Genomic DNA, 23,441 nt, shown 5'->3' on the forward strand with positions numbered 1-23,441 from the left:
TGGCAATTTTTTCTCTTGTTAAGAGAGAAGGCTATTCTTTGAGGATTTGTTCACTAAGAGCTTACCCAAGGGAAAGAAAAAAGAACTGAAAAAGAAAAAAATTTTGATGGAAAAAGCTTCATTATTTCCAGGAGTTCAGCCTAATCCAGTTGTCCTCCCTATTACTCCTAGGACCAAAATTTACTTCTTACTAGAGGGAATAATGCAGAAAAAACATAATGTGGTTACTTTATGTCTTTTCCCCATTTTTTAATCAGGCTATTTTGGGATTTTTTGTTGTTGAGCTGTAGTTCTTTCTATATTCTGGAATGTTAACCCTCGATCAGATATAGACATTTCCCCAGAGAAGATATATAAGTGGCAAACAGGCATATGAAAAGATGCTCAACATCACTAACAATTAGAGAAATCCAAATCAAAACTACAAAGAGAGATCACCTCATACCCATTAGGATAGTCACTATCAAAAAAACAGAAAATAATAAGTGCTGGTGAGGACGTGGAGAAATTGAGACTCTTGTGCACTGTTGGTAGAATTATAAAATGGTACAGCCACTATAGAAAACAGTATGGAGATTACTCAAAAGATTAGAAATAGAATTACCATATGATCCAGCCATCCCAGTTCTGGGTATATATCCAAAAGAGCTGAAAGCAGGATCTTGGGGAGAGATTTGCAAACTCCTGTTCATTATAGCATTATTCACAATAGCTAAGAGGTGGAAGCAACCCAAAGATGGATAAATACGGAAACCATGACACATACATACAATGGACTATCCTGTAACATACTACAACATGGGTGAATCTTGAGGACATTATGATAAGCAAAATAAGCCAGTCACAAAAAGACAAAACCTGTATGATTCCACTTATATGAGGTATCTAAAGTAGTCAAATTCACAGAAACAGAAAATAGAATTGTGGTTGCCAGGGGCTGGAAAGAGAAGGCAATGGGGAGGGGAGTTTCTGTTCAATGGGAACAGAATCTCTGTTTTGCAAGATAAAAAGGTTAAAAGAGGGGGCTGGCCCCATGGCCGGGTGGTTAAGTTCACACGCTCTGCTTCAGCGGCCCAGGGTTTCGCCAGTTTGAATCCTGGGCATGGACATGGCACCACTCATCAGGCCATGCTGAGGCAGCATCCCACATGCCACAACTGGAAGGACCCACAACTAAAAATACACAACTATGTACCAGGCGGCTTTGGAAGAAAAAGGAAAAATAAAATCTTTAAAAAAAAAAGGTTAAAAGAGGGGAAGGCCCAGTGCCATATTGACTGAGTTGGCACACTCTTCTTTGGTGGCCTAGGGTTCCTCAGATTCAGATCCTGGGTGCAAACCTACAAACCGTTCATCAAGCCATGCTGTGGCAGCATCCCACATACAGAATAGAGGAAGATCGGCACAGATGTTAGCTCAGGGCCAATCTTCCTCACCAAAAAAAAAAAAAAGTCAAAAGAGAGGCACAACAAGGTGCATATAGTTAACACTACTACTCTGTACACTTGAATGGTTAAGATGGTAAATTTGGGGGCTGGCCTGGTAGCACAGCAGTTAAGTTCGCACGTTCCACTTCAGCACACCGGGGTTCACTGGTTCAGATCCCAGATGTGGACGTGGCACTGCTTGGCATGCCATGCTGTGGTAGGCATCCCACATATAAAGTAGAGGAAAATGGGCACGGATGTTACCTCAAGGCCAGTCTTCTTCAGCAAAAGGAGGACTGGCAGCAGTTAGCTCAGGGCTAATCTTCCTCAAAAAAAAAAAGAAAGAAAAGATGGTAAATTTTATGGGTTTTTTCTCTTTCTCTCCTTTCCCTTTTCCTCTATTCAATCTGTCCCCAACTCAAAAATATACGCAAATGAATCAAGAAAATAGAGGAAAGAACGAGTGTTCTCTGCTCTTCCCTTTGCAATTCTTCACAACAGCTACATCAGTTTTAGTTGGGGAACAATGAGGAAAAAGTTGGAGGGAAGTTCAACTCCAGCCTTCTAATTATGGGAACCAGACCATTTCTTCCAGTTCAGGCTCCAAGGGCAACTCTACTAGACATTAGGCAAATATATCTGAGCACCCAAGATCTTCAAAACCAAATAAGAAATTAATTTAAGTAATAAAAATATTATGCTCTCTCACATTCATAACTAATGCACCAGAACTGATCTCAAATTGAAGAAGGTAAAAATAAGAAACAACACACACACATACACACAGCATTTTCTTTACTAACCAATGAAATAAAAAAAGGAAACATATAAGCAAATAGCTTATTCCATTAGGAAATACTTCATTCTACAGTCTCTTTGAACTGATTTTCCATCAACTTCATCTGGTTTTGTTTCTTCACTTCTGTTTGGGTGCAAAGTCCCATAATAAACAATAAGAAAAATAATTCCAAGGAGAAGAGTAAGAGCTATACTGACAGTGAGAGGTACAAAATAGTCTGAATTAAAAACGGAAAGTGGGCAAACCCAGAACACAATCAATATCCCCAATGTGGCCAGTACCCTTACAATATAATAACAAGACATGGGAAATTTGGTATTCTGTCCCTTAACATTAAAAAATGTAAAGACAAGGATGAACCCAACAACAATCCGGTATAAGAATTCCATACCCATGGAAGCACAAAACTGAGTTTGCTTTTTAAATGCCCACAATATACCCAAAACCCAAAGGAATAATAACAGAAATAAAGCAATCTTAACATTTAAGAATAAAAGAAGTACAACGCTCAGCATCCAAGATAATAATGTAAACAACTTGTAAAAGAGATATGCAAGTTTGGGCCAGAATCCATTGAGGAGATTTTTATCAGGCAAGGATTTTCTTAAAGCTACTTGGTAATCAACAGTCGACCAAGAAATAGCACAGCAAGAGACCACGATGGCTGCATCTACAAAACAAAAAATTTAAAAAAGAGATATTGTTATAGGAATAATAATAGCAATATTAAATTACTATATGCCGTACACGCCTTATCTGTATATACACACACTCACAAAGTCAGGCACTTTATATACTCATTTCATCCAATCCTTTGAAATGGATGTTAATATTGCCATATTACATACGAAGGAATTGGTGCTTGGAGAATATATGTATTACTCGACCCAGGTCACACAACTAGCAAGTGGCAGAGAGCTGAGGTTTGAGCCTAAATCTGCCTGATTTCAAAGCTGGTATTAACCACGACATCACACTGCTTTATAAGATTTTGAATAAATTCATTTGACAGATTTTATGGAGCAATTGGTATTGTGGAAACTGCATACTCTGGAAGTTCTCTAAGAGACTGGCTTTTCCAGACATTTTGGCTTTGACTTTGGGCATATACCTAATTCACTATGAGACAGCATCATGAGAGAGAGGCGGGCAGGAAGGAAGGGAGGAAGGGAGGTTAAACAGAAAATTTAACCTAAGTACAGGGTACCAACAAGCTCAATTTCACCATCTCTTTAAGACGATGGATCAAATGAACAAACATGTTCTAAAACTTACACATTTCTGTAGGCTTGAAATCTTTACCCCCTTTTCTCCCCAACAAATAACAAAAGAGTAATAAGTTCATTACTACTTTGGAAAGGCATGTCACTAGCCCCACTGTCAAAGTTGAAGACTTTTATAAAACTGAAAGCAAAGATATTAGAGAATGAGAAAGAAATAATTTAGAGCAGAATACAGAATGCTAGCCATCCCCACTTAGCCTCACTGGAGGCCTATCTATCAGGACAGAAAGGCAGACCTAAGCTGGATTTATCTACTGAAGAGAATTATGAGGATTATAAATGCCTTTGTCCACTCTCCTGGTTTTAGCAAATACCACTCTGGACAGCACAATTAGCTGAACTTCTTTTCTTTTCTTTCTTTGTTAATTCAAAAATACTTGAATTAAAGTATCCTTTTCCTGTAAATTTCTTTTTTATAACTGATTTTAATTTCTATCAAACTGACACATATACATAGTTTTAAAAAGTCAAAGAACTACAGAACTTGTAAGAAAAAGAACAGAACCTTGGTCTACCCCCTTACCTCTCAGTCACAACCCCCAGAAAAAATCACTATCAACTCTTCTAGCTTTTCTTCGGACATTTACTGCCATATTTGTAAATAAAACACATACCGTGCTATTTCTTAATTTATCTGCTTTAGACACTGCTCATTGATTTCCTATTTGGGAAGAAAAAAACTTAGCACATACACACATAGGTACACACCCTCCTTGCATTGTCCTCTCCCTCCATCTGCCCAAAAGGGTAACATCACGATTTTGGTAAAATCAATATTCACTGTGTACCTTATTATAACTATATAAGTACAGCATTTTTTTTTTTACTGCTCAGCCAACTACTACACTCTGATTATATTTCCTTTCTTTTAAAACTTTTCATTGTTTCCTTCCTTGCTCAGTTTTTCATGACCCTCTCAGTACAGCAGTCCCCCCATCCACAGGGGATACGGTCCAGGACCCCGAGTGGATGCCAGAAACTGCAGATAGCACCAAAGCCTCTATATACCATGTTTTTTCCTATATATACCTGCCTATGATGAATCATATTTATAAACTAGGCACAGTAAGAGATTAATGGTACTTTGGGGCCATTATTAAGTAAAATAAGGGTTACTTGAACACAAGCACTGTGATATGTTGACAGTCAATCTGATAACTGAGATGGCCATTAAGTGACTAACAGGCAGGCAGCGTATACAGTGTGCATGCACTGGACAACGGGATGATTCACATCCTGGGTGAGATGGAGTGGGTCGGCGCAAGATTTCATCATGCTACTCAGAATGGCACACTATTTAAAACTTAAGAATTGTTTATTTCTTGAATTTTCCATTTAATATTTTCAGACTGCAGAAAGCAAAACCATGGATAAGGAGGGACTACTGTATTTCTTAGAAAAGTCTTCAAATTAATTAATTAATAAAACTCCCCTATATACATCTACTAGTTCTTTTCTTTTTTTTAAGAATATGATCCTCCTGTCTAAGATGGTTGTTCTCAAGGTTTACTTCCTGTCTTTCCAGAACTTTCCTTCACCTGTCTTCTGTGTTGACTTCCTATTTCCTGTTCTCATATTTCTTTCTTGCTTTATTCTTATGTTTTGGTCAAGCATTCTCCAGACATATCTGAAAAAAGTCGCACGTAAGCTAAATTTTTTAAGACCAGGTATGTCTCAAAATGTCTTGATTCTACCCTCATATTTGACACGCAGTTTTGCTGGAAATAGAATTCAAAGTTTAAAAATGTTTTCCATTGAAACTTTGAAGTCATTGCTCTATTAGGTTCTAATTTCAAGTGTCATGGTTAAGAATTTCAATGCCATTCAGTTTCTCTATCTTTATGTGATCTTTTTTCTCTTAAATCTTCCAAATCTTATCTTTATCTTTGCCTCTCTGAAATGTTATAATGAGGGGCTTGGTATGGGCCCTTTTTATTCACCCTTTCAATCTAATAATCCACGTCCTTCAGTGAGATGCTGTTTTCATTCTTTGGTGGTTTCCCCAGAAATCACAACATGCATGTTAAACACAGCAAAGTTTCAAGTTAATCAACATCACCTCAGAGGTGAACTTATCACGAAGGCAGTGAAGCTTAAATGTCAGAGACCTACCTTCAAAGCCTGGCAAAGCCCTAGCAATGTGTTCACTTTGCCCTTTGTTTTTATAAAATTTGGAAAAATAAGACATTTTAATTGCAGTTGATTAAACTCCCTGTCTCTACTCCTGCTTAACTCTCTCTCTCATTTTCCCTTGGTGTACTGAAGTAGCCGTGGCCACTTCGGGGATCTGGCTAAAGGGAAACTGAGTTGAGAGTACATTTAGCTCAGGTTTAGGGGATACATTTACAAGATTTGCTTGAATAATTAAGATTAGTAAGCGAGAGAGCTAGGATTCTCAGGCAGTTTGCCTGATCTTAACACTCCACTATACTGCCATCAGCAGCCTTTAGATCCCTTAGCACGTTAAGGCCTGACAGTCTAGCCTCATCCAGTGGACACTTAGTTTGAAGCTATTTCCCATTTCCCACTTACCTACCTGCTTCCAACATATTTTTTCTGATCATTTTGGTAACCTAACCTGTACATTTACACCCTAGCCAAACTAAATTCCTTGTCTTTGCCAAACCACGCCTTTGCTTACGCATTTCGCTCAGTCTGAAATGAACCTGCCCAATCACATCTATGCAGACTCCTTAATTTCTTTCTGCTTTGACATTACTGACACCAGTGAAGAAAACATAAGACTCCCAATATTCTCTAAAAGAGACTTCGACAATTAACTAGAGTTGTCAATTCAAACAGTATTTAAAACTAGATATTTCATCCAAAAAAAGAAGTCTTGCTATACTCTGATCTTACACCATATTACTGAAGAAATTGGTAAAGTTTTTCCCAAATTTAAGATGATCCAAAAATATACATGATATTATCACTAATTTGTGAAGTTGAAAGAAACTTTTCTAAATTAAAACTAATAAAAAACAGGAGGTCAGCCCAGTGGCATAATGGTTAAATTTACGTGCTCTGCTTCAGCAGCTCGGCGTTCATGGGTTTGGGTTCCAGGCATGGACCTATGCACCACTCATCAAGCCATGCTGTGGCAGCATCCCACATACAAAAATAGAGGAAGATTGGCACAGATGTGAGCTCAGCAACAATCTTCCTCAAGCAAAAAGAGGAAGATTGGCAACAGATGTTAGCTCAGGGCCAATCTTCCTCACCAAAAAAAAAATCTATATATCTATATATCTATATCTATCTAATATACATATATATATATGTATATTAACACAGATCCATCTGTCTTCTGGACCACACAAGAAATTTAAAACATTTTAACTCCATTTGTCTTCCATCTGACTTACATGTTATTGCTGCCTTGTACTTTCATTTATCTTTTTCTTTACCACATAGCGTTATTCTGTCTAAAGTATATGATGATGATACTCTGTAGTATGGATTTCTTTCTACATAGTTGCTTGTGAGATGATGGGCTTCTTAAATCTGTGGGTAGGTTACTCTCATCAGTTCTGAAATTTTTTCAGCCATTAACTTTTCAAATTTTGCCTCTCCTCCATTCTTTCTCTCCTTTACAAACTCTGCTCAGATCTATATGAGATCTTCTCATCCCATTTTCCATGTGTTTTTTTTTAAATATTGGCTTCTGGTTTCTTTCTTTTCTTTTCTTTTCTTTTTTTTTTTGGTGAGGAAGACTGGCCCTGAACTAACATCTGTTGCCAATCTATCTCTTTTTTTTCCTCCCCAAAACCTGCCAGTACATAGTTGTACATCCTAGTTGTAGGTTCTTCTATGTGGGACGTTGCCTCAGCATGGCTTGATGAGTGGTGCTAGATCCATGCCCAGGATCTGAACTGGAAAACCTCAGGCCCCTGAAGCAGAGATCGCAAACTTACTTCGCCACAGGGTTGGCTCCCTCCGTGTCTCTTAATATTTCTTTCATATTTTCCATCTCTTCGTCTCAGTAAGCTGTAATCTGGATAATTTCTTCTGACTTAGCATTGACTCACTGTCTATACACTTCTGTCTCATCTGCTGAGTTTTGTTGGGGTTTTTTTTTTTTTTTTTTTTTTTTTGCTGAGGAAGATCTGCCCTAAGCTAATACCTGCGCCAATCTTTCTCTATTTTGTATTTGGGTCACTGCCACAGCATGGCCATCAACCAGTGGTGTAGGTCTGCACCCATGAACCGAACCTGGGCCACCGAAGCAGAGCACACCAAACTTAATCACCAGGCTGCAGGGCTGGCCCCTCATCTACTGATTTTTAATTCCAATTCTTAAATTCTTCATTCTCATAAATTCTACTTTTTTCTTTTTCAAATATACAACTCATGTTTTTCTAGTTTCCTACTCCATATTTTCAAGTTCATCATTTACTTCTTTCAACATAACAGGATTCATGTTTAATACTTTGCATCTGGCAATTTCCAATATCTAAAGTCTTAACGAGTTTTTTTCTTACTCATGGTGCCTTATTTTGTTTCGTGCTATAAACTACTGTAAACCATTCATTTTCCATGGAAAACTGTTTGGAAAACTTGTTTGAGGCCTAAGAAAAGGTGGATTCCTCCAGGGAGGATTTCCACTCATTTCTGCCAGACATGTAGGGGCACTATCCGTCTGGGACCACTTGAAAATATATTCATAACTCGGTTTCTATTACTTTGTTTTTTGAACTAGCCCGAAGGTATGAATTTTGGCTGCAAATCATACTGTTCTCCGGGTTGCTTTTTCCTGCAGTACGCAGCAGCAAGGCGATACGCCTTGGAGTCTCTTGGAAGTAGAGAGTGAGGTAGGTAACTTCACTTTTACCCCAAGGAAGGTGCCTTTTGAAGTACCAGCTTTATAGATTAGGATTTTCTACCAGACGTCCCTCCCCGTGAGGACCATGAGTTTTGTCCTCAGTCCTCCATACCCTGGGAAGCCATCAAAACTGAATCTAGTGTTTATAATTATAAAGTTCAGTACCAACCCTCAGGGGATAAATGCCTCCAGAGTCCTACTTAACCCTGTTGCACTCCCACTTTCACACATGTTTTGGCCTATTGTATCAGATTATTTTGTGCTTTTATGGAGGCTTTTGAAAATATTTATCCCATTGTTTTATATGTTTTCAGAAGGAGGACTGATTCAAATAATTTAGCCTTTCAGTGGTAGAGTTACTCTGAATAACCTAAGTTTTCCATCTTCTAAACATCTGTTGATATTTCTAATCTGGTATTCTACTCTGCAGTCTCTTTGTCCTTATGGGTTTATATTGTCTTCATTCCTTTGCTCTCCTTTTTAGTGAGATTTCAGAAAGGAGCAAAGATAAAAGAATACGTTCTAAACCTGCCAAAGAGTTAGGTAGTTGACATGAGACCTCAGTGGCATCCATTTAACACAGGGTGCTGAGAAAGACTTACACTGACTGAAATTTGCTTGACCATATCCCAGAAAGGTGTAGAGCTGAAGAACAAGTTGTGGGCAGCCTTCCAGGTAGGTCTCAAATAGCCTGAGCATGCTCAGATCAGTCACTCTATCTAGAACTTCTTTATGTGGATCAATCTGCTCTTCCATGAAGTTATCAGTTTGGCTGCCATCTTTGAAAGCCAAATGATAGCCCTTTTTCAAAACAAACCAATACCTGTAAAGCAAACACGAACATTAATCTTCAGTGATATATTCTTTATAACATGTAAGTTAATATACATAATATGAAAAAAGCAACATGTATTTAAGTAGAGAATTTTTCCACAAACTTTCTCTACTGCAAATTTCTCCCAACTTTGTGAACATCTCATGGTGGCTTTATTGAGATTCAGACTCCATAAACTTTAATGCATATTTGATATGTCAGTTGTGTGCTAGCACTGTTAGGCATACATTATCTCATTTCATCTTCCAAATAATTATGTAAGATGAGTAGGTATTATTCCCATTTCACAGATGGGAAAACTGAGGCTGAAAACAGTACAGTGATTCACTGAAAGTTATACAGAGTGTAAGGGACTCCTATAGCCCAAACCTAGATCCTATCATTCCTAGTCTTAACCACTACTTTCTGAAATACACACGGCAATTTTCAATTCATGCACTTTATCTTAACCACAAGACAGATACACACCTTACGACAATGTCAAGGTTAAAGGGGAGATTGAAACTCCTTTCAATTTAATCCAGCAAACATTACTATCTGAGAAAATAGATAAAACGTCAAAGACTTTTTTTTTAAAGAAAGGCAGACTGCCACATGCAGCGCCTCACTGGGATGTGTCTGGAGTCTTGGAAGCTTGACTACCCTACGTTCTCCTACAAATGGACCTTGAGAGCTTGTCTGGAGGTTCTAGCAGGAGAGCACAGCTACTCGTATACCCCTGACGGAAGAACGGTCCTCCTCTATCGGGAAGGTCGTCCTCTTCAACCAGAGCGTGCAGCTTCAGGAGGGACACACGTGGAGCGGTGAGGGAAGAAGGGGACACCCACCTAGCCAGCCAGCCCAGCCAAATCAACCTTGGTGATCAATGGAGTGACAGATGCCACAGCCAGATTGCCCTCACATCCCAAAGACTTAAAACATCCTTGCTCAGGCTCTTCCTTTGGAAGAATTTAAAAATGAACATGAGTTATCATCATGCAAGTAAAATTAGTAACAAAAATATTGAGACTCTTATTTAGAATAAGTCTGAGGCTAGCAATAAGGCAACCAGGATTCTAGCCCAATGCTTACCAAAACTCTTTATCTACACCTCAATTTCTTCAAACAGAAAATAAGGGCAATGATATATATCCTGTTTCCACCCGATCCTTCTGTCAGTGTTTCCCATTTCAGTAAATGGTACTAACATTCACTATGATGCTCAAACCAAAAACACGGGTGTAATTTCCAACTCCTTTCTTTTTCTTATATCCTATAAAAAGTCCTGAGTAGGTTATCATGGTTCTTGGTTCTAACTTCAAATATATCCAAATCTAAACACGACTTATCACTTCCACTACCTCCATCCTAGTTTAAGCAGTCAACATCTCTGGCCTGGATTACTTCAGTAGCCTCAGAATTGGTCTCTATGATTCTATTCCTGTTCCCTATACATCCTTTTCTCTCCATGGCATCTAAATTGAACATGTTAAACATAATTCAGATGTCACTCCTCTGCTCAAAATGTTCCAATGATTTGCATCAAAATTAGAATAAAAGCCAAAGTCCTTACCATGTTTTACAAGACCCTCCATAATCTGCCTCCCACACGCACTACACCACAACCTTTCCATCTCATTTCTCCCCCACTTCCAGTGTACCCTTCTTGCTGTTTTTCCTAATGCAAAGGCCTTTGTCTTCGCTACTCCCTCTCCCTGGAACTCTTCTAAACTCCAGAAACTTTACAAGTTTACTCCTTAACTTCATTCAGGTCCCTACTCAAATGTCACTTCCTCATAGAGGTCTTTCCAGATCACACCATCTAAAGTAGTATTCTCCATCATAATTCTCTCTTTATCCTATGTTGTTTTTCTTCATCACCACTTGACACATTATTGTTTATCTTTGCCTTCTCAGAAGAATGAAATCTACATGAAAGCAGGGACTTTGTTTTGTTCATTGCTATATGCTAAGCAACTAAAACAGTACCTGGCACATAGTAGATTCTCAGAAAATAATTACTGAATGAATAAGTGAAAGCTTACACCATTTTTCCATAAAGATATAAAAAGATACTAGATATGAAAAGATTTTCAAAAGTTGAAAGTAAAACACAAATAGATACTTTTATTGTAAACAAGATGTACACATATATGGATATGCAAAGATTCTCATCTGGCAAATAGAAGTGTATTTTTACTATCACAGCTTTAGAATAACATGGTCCATTTCTATTCAATATGGGCTAGACGCCAGGACAGAATGTCCACAAAAATGATGGAAGGCATAATCTCCACCTTTAATGACCTCAACCTAATAGGAAGGTGGAGCCTATTAAGTACTAGCTGCAATACAAGGCAGAAAAAATAACCATTCAATAGAAATGTAAATACTATGTTGTGAAAGTACAAAAGAAAAAAAATGACTAACACCCCCTAGAATTTACAGGCAAGATTTTTAGGGGAAGTTGTGTTTGAGTCTTTTCTGGGTATCTGACACAATAGGGAGTTCCTGGATGTATATTATATAATACCACTATGTAACACAGTATGTGCTTCCTGTTCTTAAAGCAGACTATAAACCAAGAGGATAGATACCACTAATTGAAAAACTTGAAAAATTCACAAATACTAACAGGTACAAACCAGAGCATAATTAGTATAGGCAGGTGGAGTGGGAGAGGTAGCAGAGCAGTCCTTGAGAGTACAGATTCTAGTAAAGCCAGAATGCCTAGGTTCAAATCTTGGCTCCATCACTTCCTACTTAATCTCTCTGTGCCTCAGTTTCCTCATCTGGAAAATGAGGATAATCATCATACCTACCTCATTGGGTTGATGGGAGGATTAAAGGAGTTAATACATATAAAATGCTTAGACCAGGGGCTGGCCCCGTGGCCGAGTGGTTAAGTTCTCGCGCTCTGCTGCAGGCGGCCCAGTGTTTCATTGGTTCGAATCCTGGGCACGGACATGGCACTGCTCATCAAACCACGCTGAGGCAGCATCCCACATGCCACAACTAGAAGAACCCACAACGAAGAATATACAACTATGTACCGGGGGGCTTTGGGGAGAAAAAGGAAAAAAAAATAAAATCTTAAAATGCTTAGACCAGTACCTGGCACATGTTAAGTGCTATATAGGTGCCTGCTAATCAAAAAAAAAAAAAAAAGATAAGGCTGTTTATAGATGTGCACATTAACATTTCCAGTGACTTTAAGGAGAAATGCTTTTCAATTCTGTAGCAGTTAATGGAAAATCTATGCAAACTTCTGCTTATCTGATGATAATTTCACGGGAAGGTAGGAATATAACTTTTTAATCAATAGGATACTGCTTCAGTTTTATGGGAGAAATGATGAAGAAGCCAAAGAAACAGAGGGAGCTTTCTTAGCATATTTTATCACCATACATTCTTTTATTTGAGATTAAAAGGCTCCAGCTTCCAGTAATGATGGATTACCTTGTATCATGCTATGCCTCCTACTGATGACAATAATAAATTCTAGACAAAATATAAATGAAAACAAGGCACAGAAGAGCAACCAAAAGTAGGAAGAAACACGAGGGTATTCGACCCTTGAAAGAAGGGAACCATACTGCATGAGATGCACATTTACCTGGCTTTTCCTCTGCAGGCATCCCACAGTCCAAAGGCACAAAGCAGATACAGCTCAAGCAGAAAGTCAGACTACTACTGGCCCAAATAATTAGAGGACTGAGTTTGAATCTGCCAGAATTATCAGAAATTAAAGGAGGATCCCAGAAAAGGGGAAGCCACAGAGTAGAGAACCCCAAAATTTGCATATACTCTCCTCAAGTCCTTGGCTGACCCCTTACTATGCACATGTGGAGTGAGACTTCCAGGAACTGAGGGAAAATGACTAGAAGGAACCTGAGCAGAGATTCTGGCAGCTGTCAACCACAGGGAAGAGCCTGGAGTCTGAGTCCCATCAAATTGGAGGGGCAGGGTAAACACTTCAGGCATCCCACTGATACCCCAAAAGGGTCATATTTTAGGAGTAAAGACCATATTTCAGGTCTAAGACTTTTTTCCTAGGAGTAAGGACAAAAGCAAAAGAGACCTTCCCTAACAAAGCCTACACCAGGCCTCCGTAATGCACCAAGGTAATCTGCCAATAATTTAACTTTCTGCTTTCTCTCCAATAGAAAATAACGGAAACCAGTCTCTACAAAGTATAAGTCATAATGTCCACTACACAATAAAAAATCACTTGACATGCAAATAAACAAGAAAACGTGACAGAGCGAAGTGAAAAGTCAGTTAATAGAACCATATTAGTTAATAGAAACAGCCACAGATGATCCAGATGTTGAAATTAGCAAAGTACAGAGAGAAAAAAAATTGAACCTCAATAACACAAGTGTAACTGAAATCTCCAAAGAAAGAGAGAGAAACAATGAGGCAGCAAAAGAAAAAAAAACTTGATGACATACTTGCCAAAAATATCTTCCAAATTTGATCAAAAACAACAACATACAGGGGCTGGCCTGGTGGTGCAGCGGTTAAGTTAGCACATTCTGCTTCAGTGGCCTGGGGTTTACCAGTTCAGATCCTAGGCACGGACCTGGCTCCACTTATCAAGCCATGCTGTGGCAGGTGTCCTACATAGAAAATAGAGGAAGATGGACACAGATGTTAGCTCAGGGCCAATCTTCCTCAGCAAAAAGAGAAGGATTGGCAGCGGATGTTAGCTCAGGGTTAATCTTCCTCAAACAACATCAACAACAACAACAAACAGATCCAAAAAGCTCAATGAACCCAATGAAAAGATACAAACAAAACCATTCATAGGCCCATCATATTCAAATTGCTGAAAATCAAATACAAAGAGAAAATATTAAAAGCAGAGAAAAAAGACATATTCCATACTGGGAAACAATGTTAGCTGACTTCTCATCAGAAAAAAACAAAAGAAAACAACTACCTCAATAATTACATGAAATTTAAATGGATTAAACACTTCAATTAAAAAAACTGCCGAATTGGATAAAAAATCAAGATTCAATTTTATGCGATTTACAAGAGACATGGATAGTCTGAAATCACAAAAAATAGTGGCTATGGCTATATTAGTATCCTGGACAAAAAAAGACCTCAAATCAAGGAATATTACCAGAGATAAAGAGGGTCATGCTGCAATGATATAAGAATCAATTCTTTAGGAAGACATCTTTATGTACCTAATAATGGAGCTTTAAGATACATGAAGCAAAAATTGGTAAAAGTAAAGGGAGAAAAAGACAAATCCATAATCTTAGTTGGGGATTTTAACACTCACCTATCAGTAACTGAAAGGAAAAGTAGGCCCAAAAAAACCAGTAAGGATATAGATTTTAATAATACTATCAACCTAATTGCCCTATTTACATTTATAGACTACTACACTCAACTAGGGCAAATTAAAACCTCTTTTCAAATGCACATGGAATATTCACCAAGTTAGACTGTATGCTGGGCCATAAAACAAGTCACAATAAATTTAAGAAGGCTGTCATCATACAAAGTATGCTCTCTGACCAAAACAAAAATTAAATGAGAAACCAATAACAATAAGATATCTAGGAAAATCCCCAAATATTTAGAGATTGAGGTAAAAGGCCTAGATCCTAAAGTTTCATATGCTACACCCTAGGAAATTTGAACATTGCTAGATGACCCCTCTCTAAGGAATTTTAAATAGAAAAATAGATAAGAAAGAGGGTTCAACTGTTTAATGCTCATTTAAGAAACTCTATAAAGAAGGGCCTATGGATCTGTGGGAGGAAGAAGATTCGTCTCCCATTGTACTCTCTTTTATACAATTTGAACTTTTTTTACCATGTATTTAAAAGGAGCAAAAATAACTTCCATATTTTAAATAATTCAAATGGCTTTTATATATCCATCAAAGGAAAGTCTCCTTTGGCAAAGAGAAAAGTTTTATCACAAAACATACAGAAAATGAAAATGCAAGAGTGTCATCTAATTTATATTCTGGAAAATGAAACATTCTACTCCACAGACCCATGAGCAACAATAGCATACTTAGTAGCAACAGGCTCTTATACCTAATAAATAATTCATGTTGATATGCCTCATCTTTATCTACCAACACAAACTCAATTTATCTATACTGCAGGGAAAAAAATCTATAATTTAGTAAATCTCAAGTTTTTCCATACTTAGTCTGGACAAACCCTTGGATAATTTGGCCCATTTTTATGAATTGTTTTAATTTTTGCTTATTTCTCATTATTCATCTATGTATTCTCCTACTTGTTGCACTAAGAAAAAACAAAGAGAAAAAAAAAGAACAGAGAGGAGCACAAAAACCAAGGATGGCTGCATAGAAAAGTATAGGAAGCATTTTTACCTGTGTCACACCATTCCCCAATCCAAGAGAGATCCCTTCCGCATAACCTACCCACCTGGAGAAAAGAAGAGCAGGAGAACCCTAGCAGCACTTGCCACCACTATGGATACCTGTAGCTTTCACCACCAAGGACCCCTACAGTCTTCACCCATGCTGACTCCAGCTGATGGAGCTTCCCAGAGTCTACCCTGTGGTGCCACTGTGGAGAAGAAGCCATCACTGTGCCCCATGTGTAGTCTTTGCAAATGCTGACCTCAGCTGATGGAGCTGCACAGAGAACACTCTGCTGCACCCTACCCACAGCTAGAGCCACCACATTCCACTCAATCAGTACCTTCACACCCACCCACAGTTGAAGGTCTTTCCCCATCAAAGCCAGTCCATAGTCTGGAAGATATGACTGCTCTTTCAAATGTGCAGACATCAATGCAAGGCTACAATAAACAAGAAAAATTAAGGAAACATGACACCACCAAAGGAACACGATAATTTTCTAATAACTGATCCCAAAGAATGTGAGACCTACAAATTACCTGAAAAAGAAATTAAAAGAATTGTTGTAAGGAAAGTGAGCAGGCTATGAGAAAACATAGACAACTCAATGAAATCAGGAAAGTAATACATGGACAAAACAAGAAGATCAATAAAGAAATACAAAACATAAAAAAAGAAACAGAAATTCTGGAGCTGAATAATACGAGTGAAATGAAAAATGCAAGAGAGAGCTTCAACAATAGACTCAATCAAGCAGAAGAAACATTCAGAGAATCCAAAGATAAGATATTTGAAATTATCCAGTCCGAGGAGAAAAAAGAAAAAAGAATGAAAAAGAATGAATAAATTCTATGGAACTTATGGAATATCATCAAGGAATCAATATACATATTATGAGAGCCCCAGAAGGAAAAGAGAGAAAAGGAATGAAAGCTTATTTAAAGAAATAATGGCTAAAAACTTCCAAAATCATAAAGGGAAATGGACATTCAGATTGATGAATATCAAATGTCCTCAAACAAGATCAACTCAAAGAAGACTACTCCAGGACACATTATAATCAAATTGTCAAAAGTCAAGGACGAAGAATTTTGAAAGCAGCAAGAGAAAAACAACTCACCACATACAAGCGATCACCCATTAGAATATCAGTGGATTCCTCAGCAGAAACCTTGCAGGCCAGGAGAGAGTGAGATGATATATTCAAAGAATTTAAATTAAAAATATGACAACCAAGAATACTATCTCTGGCAAAATTCTCCCTTAAAAATTAAAAAGAGATAAAATCGTTCCCAAACAAAAACAGAGGGAGTTCATCACCAGTTGACCTACCTTACAAGAAATGCTTAAAGGAGTTCTCCAAATTGAAACAAAAACACATAATGCAAACACATAAATTTCACAGGTAAAGGTAAATATATAGACAAATACAGATGGCTGTAACAGTGTAATGGTGATGCATGTATTACTTTTAACACATATAAAAATTAAAAAATAAAAAGTGTTAACAGACAGACAATTAAAAAAAAAAAGCAAACCGACTAAAAGAACACAAAGTGTAGGATAGGAGTAAAAGTTTAGTGTTTTTGTATACAATTGAAGTTAAGTTGTTATCAACTCAAAATAGGAGGTTACAATGACAAGATATTTTATTCAAGCCTAAAGACAACCACAAATAAAAAACCTATAACAGATATAAAAAGACAAAGACAAAATAATCAAAACAAATCACTACAAAAAATCATCAAATAACAAAGAGAACAAGAAAAAGAGAGACAAAACAACTATAAAACAGACAGCAAGCACTTAACAAAATGGCAATATTAAGTTCTCACTTATGAATAATCACCTTAAATGTAAATGGATTAAATTCATCAACAAAAGAAATAGAGTAGCTAAACAAACAGAAAAACAAGATCCAGTTATATGCTAGGACACATAGGCTGAAAATGAAGGTATGAAAAAAAATATTTCACACAAATGGTAACCTAAGGAAAGCAGAGGTGGCTATACTTATATCAACAAAATATATTTTAAGTCTAAAACTGTCTCTAGAGACAAAGAAGCTCATTACGTAAGAATAAAAGTGTCAATTCAACAGGAAGGTATAATAATTATAAATATATATGCATCCAACATCAGAGCACCAAAATATATAAAGCAAACATTGACAGACATCTCTAGGCAACATAACAGCAATACAGTAATAGTAGGAGACTTCAATACCCCACTTACAATAATGGATAGAACATCCAGACAGCAAAATCAATAAACAAAAGCTGAACAACACTATAAACCAAAAGGACCTAATTGGCTTATACAGAACTTTCCACCCAACAGCAGAAGAATACACATACTTCTCAGGTGCAAAAAGAACATTCTCCAGAGTAGAGCACATACTAAGTCACAAAACAAGTTTTAACAAATTAAGGAGATCAAAATCACTCAAACTGTCTTTTCTGATCACAATGGAATGAAGTTAGAAATCAATAACAGCAATAAAATTGGGAAAGTTCACAAATAAGTGGTAACTAAACAATACACTTTTTTTTTTTTTGCTGATGAAGATTAGCCCTGAGCTAACATCTGCCACCTTTTTGCTGAGAAAGATTGGCTCTGAGCTAACATTTGTGCCCATCTTCCTCTATTTTATATGTGGGACACCTGCCACAGCATGACTTGGTAAGCGGTGTGGAGGTCCATGCCCAGGATCTGAACCTGCAAACCCCGGGCCACCAAAGTGGAGTGTGCAAACTTGCCATTATGCCACTGGGCTGGCCCCCTAAATAATATAGTCTTGAACAACCTAAATAATATACTCTTGAACACTGGGCTGGCCCCCTAAATAATATACTCTTGAACAACATTGAAATCAAAAGGGAATTTTAAAAGTATCTCAAGATAAACAAAAATGAAAACACACCATACCAAAACCTATGAGATGAAGCAAAAGCAGAACTAAGAGGAAAGTTTATAGCAATAAATACCTACCTTAGAAAAGAAGAAAGATCTCAAACAACCTAACTTTATACCTCAAGAAACTAGAAAAAGGACAAAGCCCAAAGTTAGCAGAAGGAAGGAAAATAGAAGTATTAAAGCAGAAATAAATCAAGTAGAGAATACAATAATAGAAAAACTTAACAAAACTAAGAGTTAGCTTTTTGAAAAGATAAAATCGACAAACTCTTAAGATATACTAAGAAAAGAGAGAGAACATTCATAAAAATAAAATCAAAAATTAAAAAGGAGACATCACAGCAGATGCCTCAGAAATAAAAAGGATCATAAAAGACTACTCTGAACAATTATATGCCAACAAATTGGATAATCTTGAAGAAATAGATAAATCCCAGAAACATGAACCTATCAAGACTGAATAAAGAAAAAATATAAAGGCTGAACAGACTAACAACAAATATGAAGATTGAGTCAGTAAATAAAAATATTCCAACAAAGAAAAGCCCAGATCCAGATGGCATCACAGGTGAACTCTACCAGGCACTCCAAGAAGAATTAATACCAATCCTTCCTAAACTCTTCCAAAAACAGAAAAAGAGGTAACACTTCCAAATTCATTTTATGAGATCAGCAATACCCTGCTAACAAAACCAAAGATGCTACAAGAAAAGAAAACTACAGGCCAATATCCTTGATGATCATAAATGCAAAAATTCTCAATAAGATGCTAACAAATAAATTCAGGGCTACATTAAAAAGATCAAACACCATGAGCAAGGAATGCAAAGACAGTTCAACATAGGCAAATCAGTCACGTTAACAGAATGAAAGGGAAGAAAACATGATCATCTCAATAGAGGCTGAAAAAGCATCTACAAAGTTTAACATCCATTCATAATTAAAACTTTCAAAGTAGGTATGGAAAGAGCTTACCTCAATGCAATAAAGGCCATTTATGAAAAGCCCACAGTTTACATCATAATCAATGGGGGAAAACTGAAAGCTTTCCCTTGAAGATCCAGTACAAGGCAAGGAGGCCCACTCTCGCCATTTCTTTTCAACATAGTATTGGAAGTCCTAGTCAGAGCGATTAGACAACAAAAAGAAATAAAAGGCATCCAAATCGAAAGGGAAGAAGTAAAATTATCTCTGTTAGCAGAGGACATGATCATATACATAGAAACGCCTAAAGATTCAATGAAAACAAACCATTAGAACTAATAAATGAATTCAGTCAAGTCACAGAATACAAAGTCAACATTCAAAAATCAGTCACAATTCTATACACAAAAAATAAATTATCCAAAAAAGAAATTAAGAATACAATCCCACTGACAATAGCAACAAAAAGAATAAAATATGTAGGAATAAATTTAACCAAAGAGATAAAAGACTTGTGCACTGAAAATTATAAAACACTCATGCAGGAAATTTAAGACACAGATAAACGGAAAAATACCCCATGTTCATAGACTAGAAGAAGTAATATTGTTAAAATGTCTACACTACCCAAAGTGATCTACAGATTCAATGCAATCCCTATCCAAATCCCAATGGCATCCTTTATAGAAACAGAAAAAAAAATCCTAAAATTCAGATGGAACCACAAAAGACTATGAACAGCCAAAGCAATCTTGAGCAAGAAGAACAAAGCTGGGGGTATCACACTTTCTGATTTCAAAATATACTACAAAGCTACAGTAACTAAAACAGTATGATACTGACATATAAACAGATATATAGACCAATGGAACAAAATAGAAAGCCCAGAAATAAATGCACAAATCTATGATCAATTGATCTTAGAAAACATGCCAAGAACACACAATTGGGAAAGGTTACTCTTCAATAAATGCTGCTGAGAAAACTGCATAACCACATGCAGAAGAATGAAATTAGACCCTTATTTCACACTATATACAAAAATCAACTCAAAATTGATGAAAGACTTAAACGTAAGACCTGAAACCATAAAACTACTACAAGAAAACATGGGGAAAAGCTTCACAACATTGGTATGGACAATGATTTTTTTGGATATGACACCAAAAGCACATGCAACACAAGCAAAAATAGACAAATGGGAATTCATCAAACTAAAAACCTTCTGCACAGCAAAGGAAACAATCAACAGAGTGAAAATGCAAACTACGGAATGGAAGAAACCAAACATCTGTTAAAGAGTTAATATCCAAAATATATAATAAACTCTTACACTCAATAACAAAAAAAAATCATAACTCCATTAAAAAATGGCCAAAGGACCTGAATAGATATTTCTCAAAAGAAGACAAACGAAATGTTCAACAAGTGTATGAAAAAGTGCTCAACTTCACTAACCACTAGGGAAATGCATATCAAAACCACAACGAGATACCACCTCACACCTGTTAGAATGACTATTCTCAGAATGATGAAAGATAACAAGTGTTGGTAAAGATATGGAGAAAAAGGAATCCTTGTATACCATTGGTGAGAATGTTAATTGGTATAGCCATTATGGAAAACAGTATGGAGGTTTATTAAAAAACTTAGAACTATGTATAATCCAGCAACCCCATTTCTGGGTATATATCCAAAAGAAATGAAATCACGATCTCGACAAGATATCTACACTCCCATGTTCACTTCAGCATTAAATAACCTACATGTCCATAAACAGACAAATGGGTAAAGAAAATGTGGTATATATAAACAATGAGATACTATTCAGTCTTTAAAAAGAAGAAAATTCTGCCATTTGCAACAACATGGAAGAACCTGGAGGACATTATGCTAAACGGAAATAACCCAGATGCAGAAAGACAAATACTGTATGATCTCACTTATATGTGGAATTTAAAATAGTCAAAATCATAGAAGTAGAGAATAAAATGGTGGTTAGCAGGGGCTGGGAGGAGGGGGAAATGGGGAGATGCTGGTCAAGGGGTACAAAGTTTCATTTATGCAAGATGAATAAGTTCTGGAGCTCTAACGTGAAGCAATATGCCTGGAGTTAACACTACTGTATTGTCTCCTTCAAATTTGCTCAGACGGTATATCTTAAGTGTTTGCACCACACAAAAAAGCAAAAGGAAAAGAAAATGGCAACTCTAAGAGGGATGGATATGTTAATAAGCTTGATTGTGGCAATCATTTTACAATGTATACATATATCAAATCATCAAGTTGTACACTTTAAATACACAGGCATCAGTTGAAGATACTGCAGGATCAGTTCCAGACTACTGCAATAAAGCAAATATTGATTTATTTATTTACAAATGACATGATTATCTACATAAAGAATCCTAAGGAGTATATAAAAAAGCTACTAGAACTAACAAGTGAGCCTAGCAAAGTCATAGGATAAAAGATCAATATAAAAACCAACTATAACTTTATATATCAACAATGAAAAATTAGAAACTGAAATTAAAAATAAGTACCATTTATAATAGCATCCAAAAATAATGACTTAGGGACAATTATAACAAAATATATATAAGATCTATACATTAAAAACGACAAAATACTGCTGAAGGAAATTAAAGAAAGTTTAAATAAACAGAAAGAAAAACCTTGTTCATGGATTGAAGACTCAATGCCTCACAATTGTTGAGGTCATTTATAACTGTAAACTTAAACGTGTATTTTATTGTACGTAAAATTATACCTCAGTAAGTCGACTTGTGTAAAAACTGATTGGTGTATTGTTGACACAGACTTTCCTTGAACAGAGCTGCACCCCAGGTATGCATAACCTATGTAGGCCAGGAACCTCAAGCCATGAATTTAAGTGTAGACAGCACCTGACAGAACCTCTAGGCATCTATCTCCTAGGAATAAAATCAAAGCTTCTAGATAGGGCTTGGTGAAGGTCCCACAAGTAATTCTTTCAAGGGCAATGACCAGAACATAATTAGTGATACCAGGCATACTGGAAAACAAGGGAATATAGGTACTCAGTAGTAGAAGCAGAACCAGTTGGAACAAATTTGAAAAGTCTTCAGATACTGGAACTATAAATGAAAGAAAATATATGCTTATGGGGTCGGCCCCGTGGCCGAGTGGTTAAGTTCAGCATTCTGCTTCGGCAGCCCAGGGTTTTGCCAGTTTGGATCCTGGGTGCGGACATGGAACCACTCATCAGGCAATGCCGAGGTGGCATCCCACATAGCACAACCAGAAGAACCTACAACCAGAATATATAACTATGTACTGAGGGGCTTTGGGGAGAAGAAGAAGGGAAAAAAAAAAAAGATTGGCAAAAGATGTTAGCTCAGATGCCAATCTTTACAAATACAAAAAACAAAAAACTATGCTTACTACGTTTAAAGATGTAAATACCAAGTTTGAAAATACCTGCAATGAACAGGAAACTATAAAAAGTGACATAGCAGCCTGAAAAAAAAACAAATAGAGCTTCTAAAAATAAAAATTTTAATAGTCAAAATTTAAAACTCAGTGGTTGAATTTAATAACATTCTGGCCATAGCAAAAGAAAGTACCAGTGAAATAAAAAAGAGTTGTGAAAAAATTATACAAAATGTACTACAGAGAGTCAAAAATAAAAATTTAAAATATCTAACATATAACAGTCATGTTAGATACAGTGATAAGGTCTAACTTACACTTTCTTGGAGTCTCAGAAGGAAAAGAGATAGAAATAAGATAAAGAAAATGTTAGAAAAGACAATGGCTGAGAACTGTGCAGAACTGATAGAAGATAATAATCCATACAATCAAGAGCACCAGCAAATCCCAAGCAAGAGAAATAAAAATAAACCTATATTTAGATATATCATAAACTGTAGAAATCCAAATATAAAGAGAAAAATCATAAGAGCAGAGAGAAAAAAAGACTAAATACTTCTAAAAGAACAGCAGTAAGAATGACATCTAATTCCTCACGAACAACAATGGACACCAAAAGACAAGAGAATGAAACGTGCAGAGAGAAAGTAACTACTCGTCTAGAATTCTATAGTC

General features: G+C 36.6%; 1 protein-coding gene across 3 annotated transcripts in view; it reads right to left on the reverse strand.

The window, feature by feature from the left end:
• Positions 1-2,211: 2,211 nt before the first annotated feature.
• The window catches only part of XKR9 (XK related 9), a 31,959-nt gene continuing 10,729 nt past the window's right edge, over positions 2,212-23,441 (reverse strand). For all 3 annotated transcript variants that reach the window (XM_044766695.2, XM_014862648.3, XM_070481096.1), the window contains 2 exons: positions 8,934-9,154; positions 2,212-2,896 (listed from right to left, as the gene is read on the reverse strand). In XM_044766695.2, the coding sequence (XP_044622630.1) occupies positions 2,268-2,896; positions 8,934-9,087 (783 nt within the window). In that variant the 5' untranslated portion in view covers positions 9,088-9,154 and the 3' untranslated portion in view covers positions 2,212-2,267. The remainder of the gene's footprint in view (positions 2,897-8,933; positions 9,155-23,441) is intronic.

The sequence above is a fragment of the Equus asinus genome, chromosome 12 (genome assembly GCF_041296235.1).
Source record: "Equus asinus isolate D_3611 breed Donkey chromosome 12, EquAss-T2T_v2, whole genome shotgun sequence".
Classification (NCBI taxonomy): Eukaryota; Metazoa; Chordata; class Mammalia; order Perissodactyla; family Equidae; genus Equus; species Equus asinus.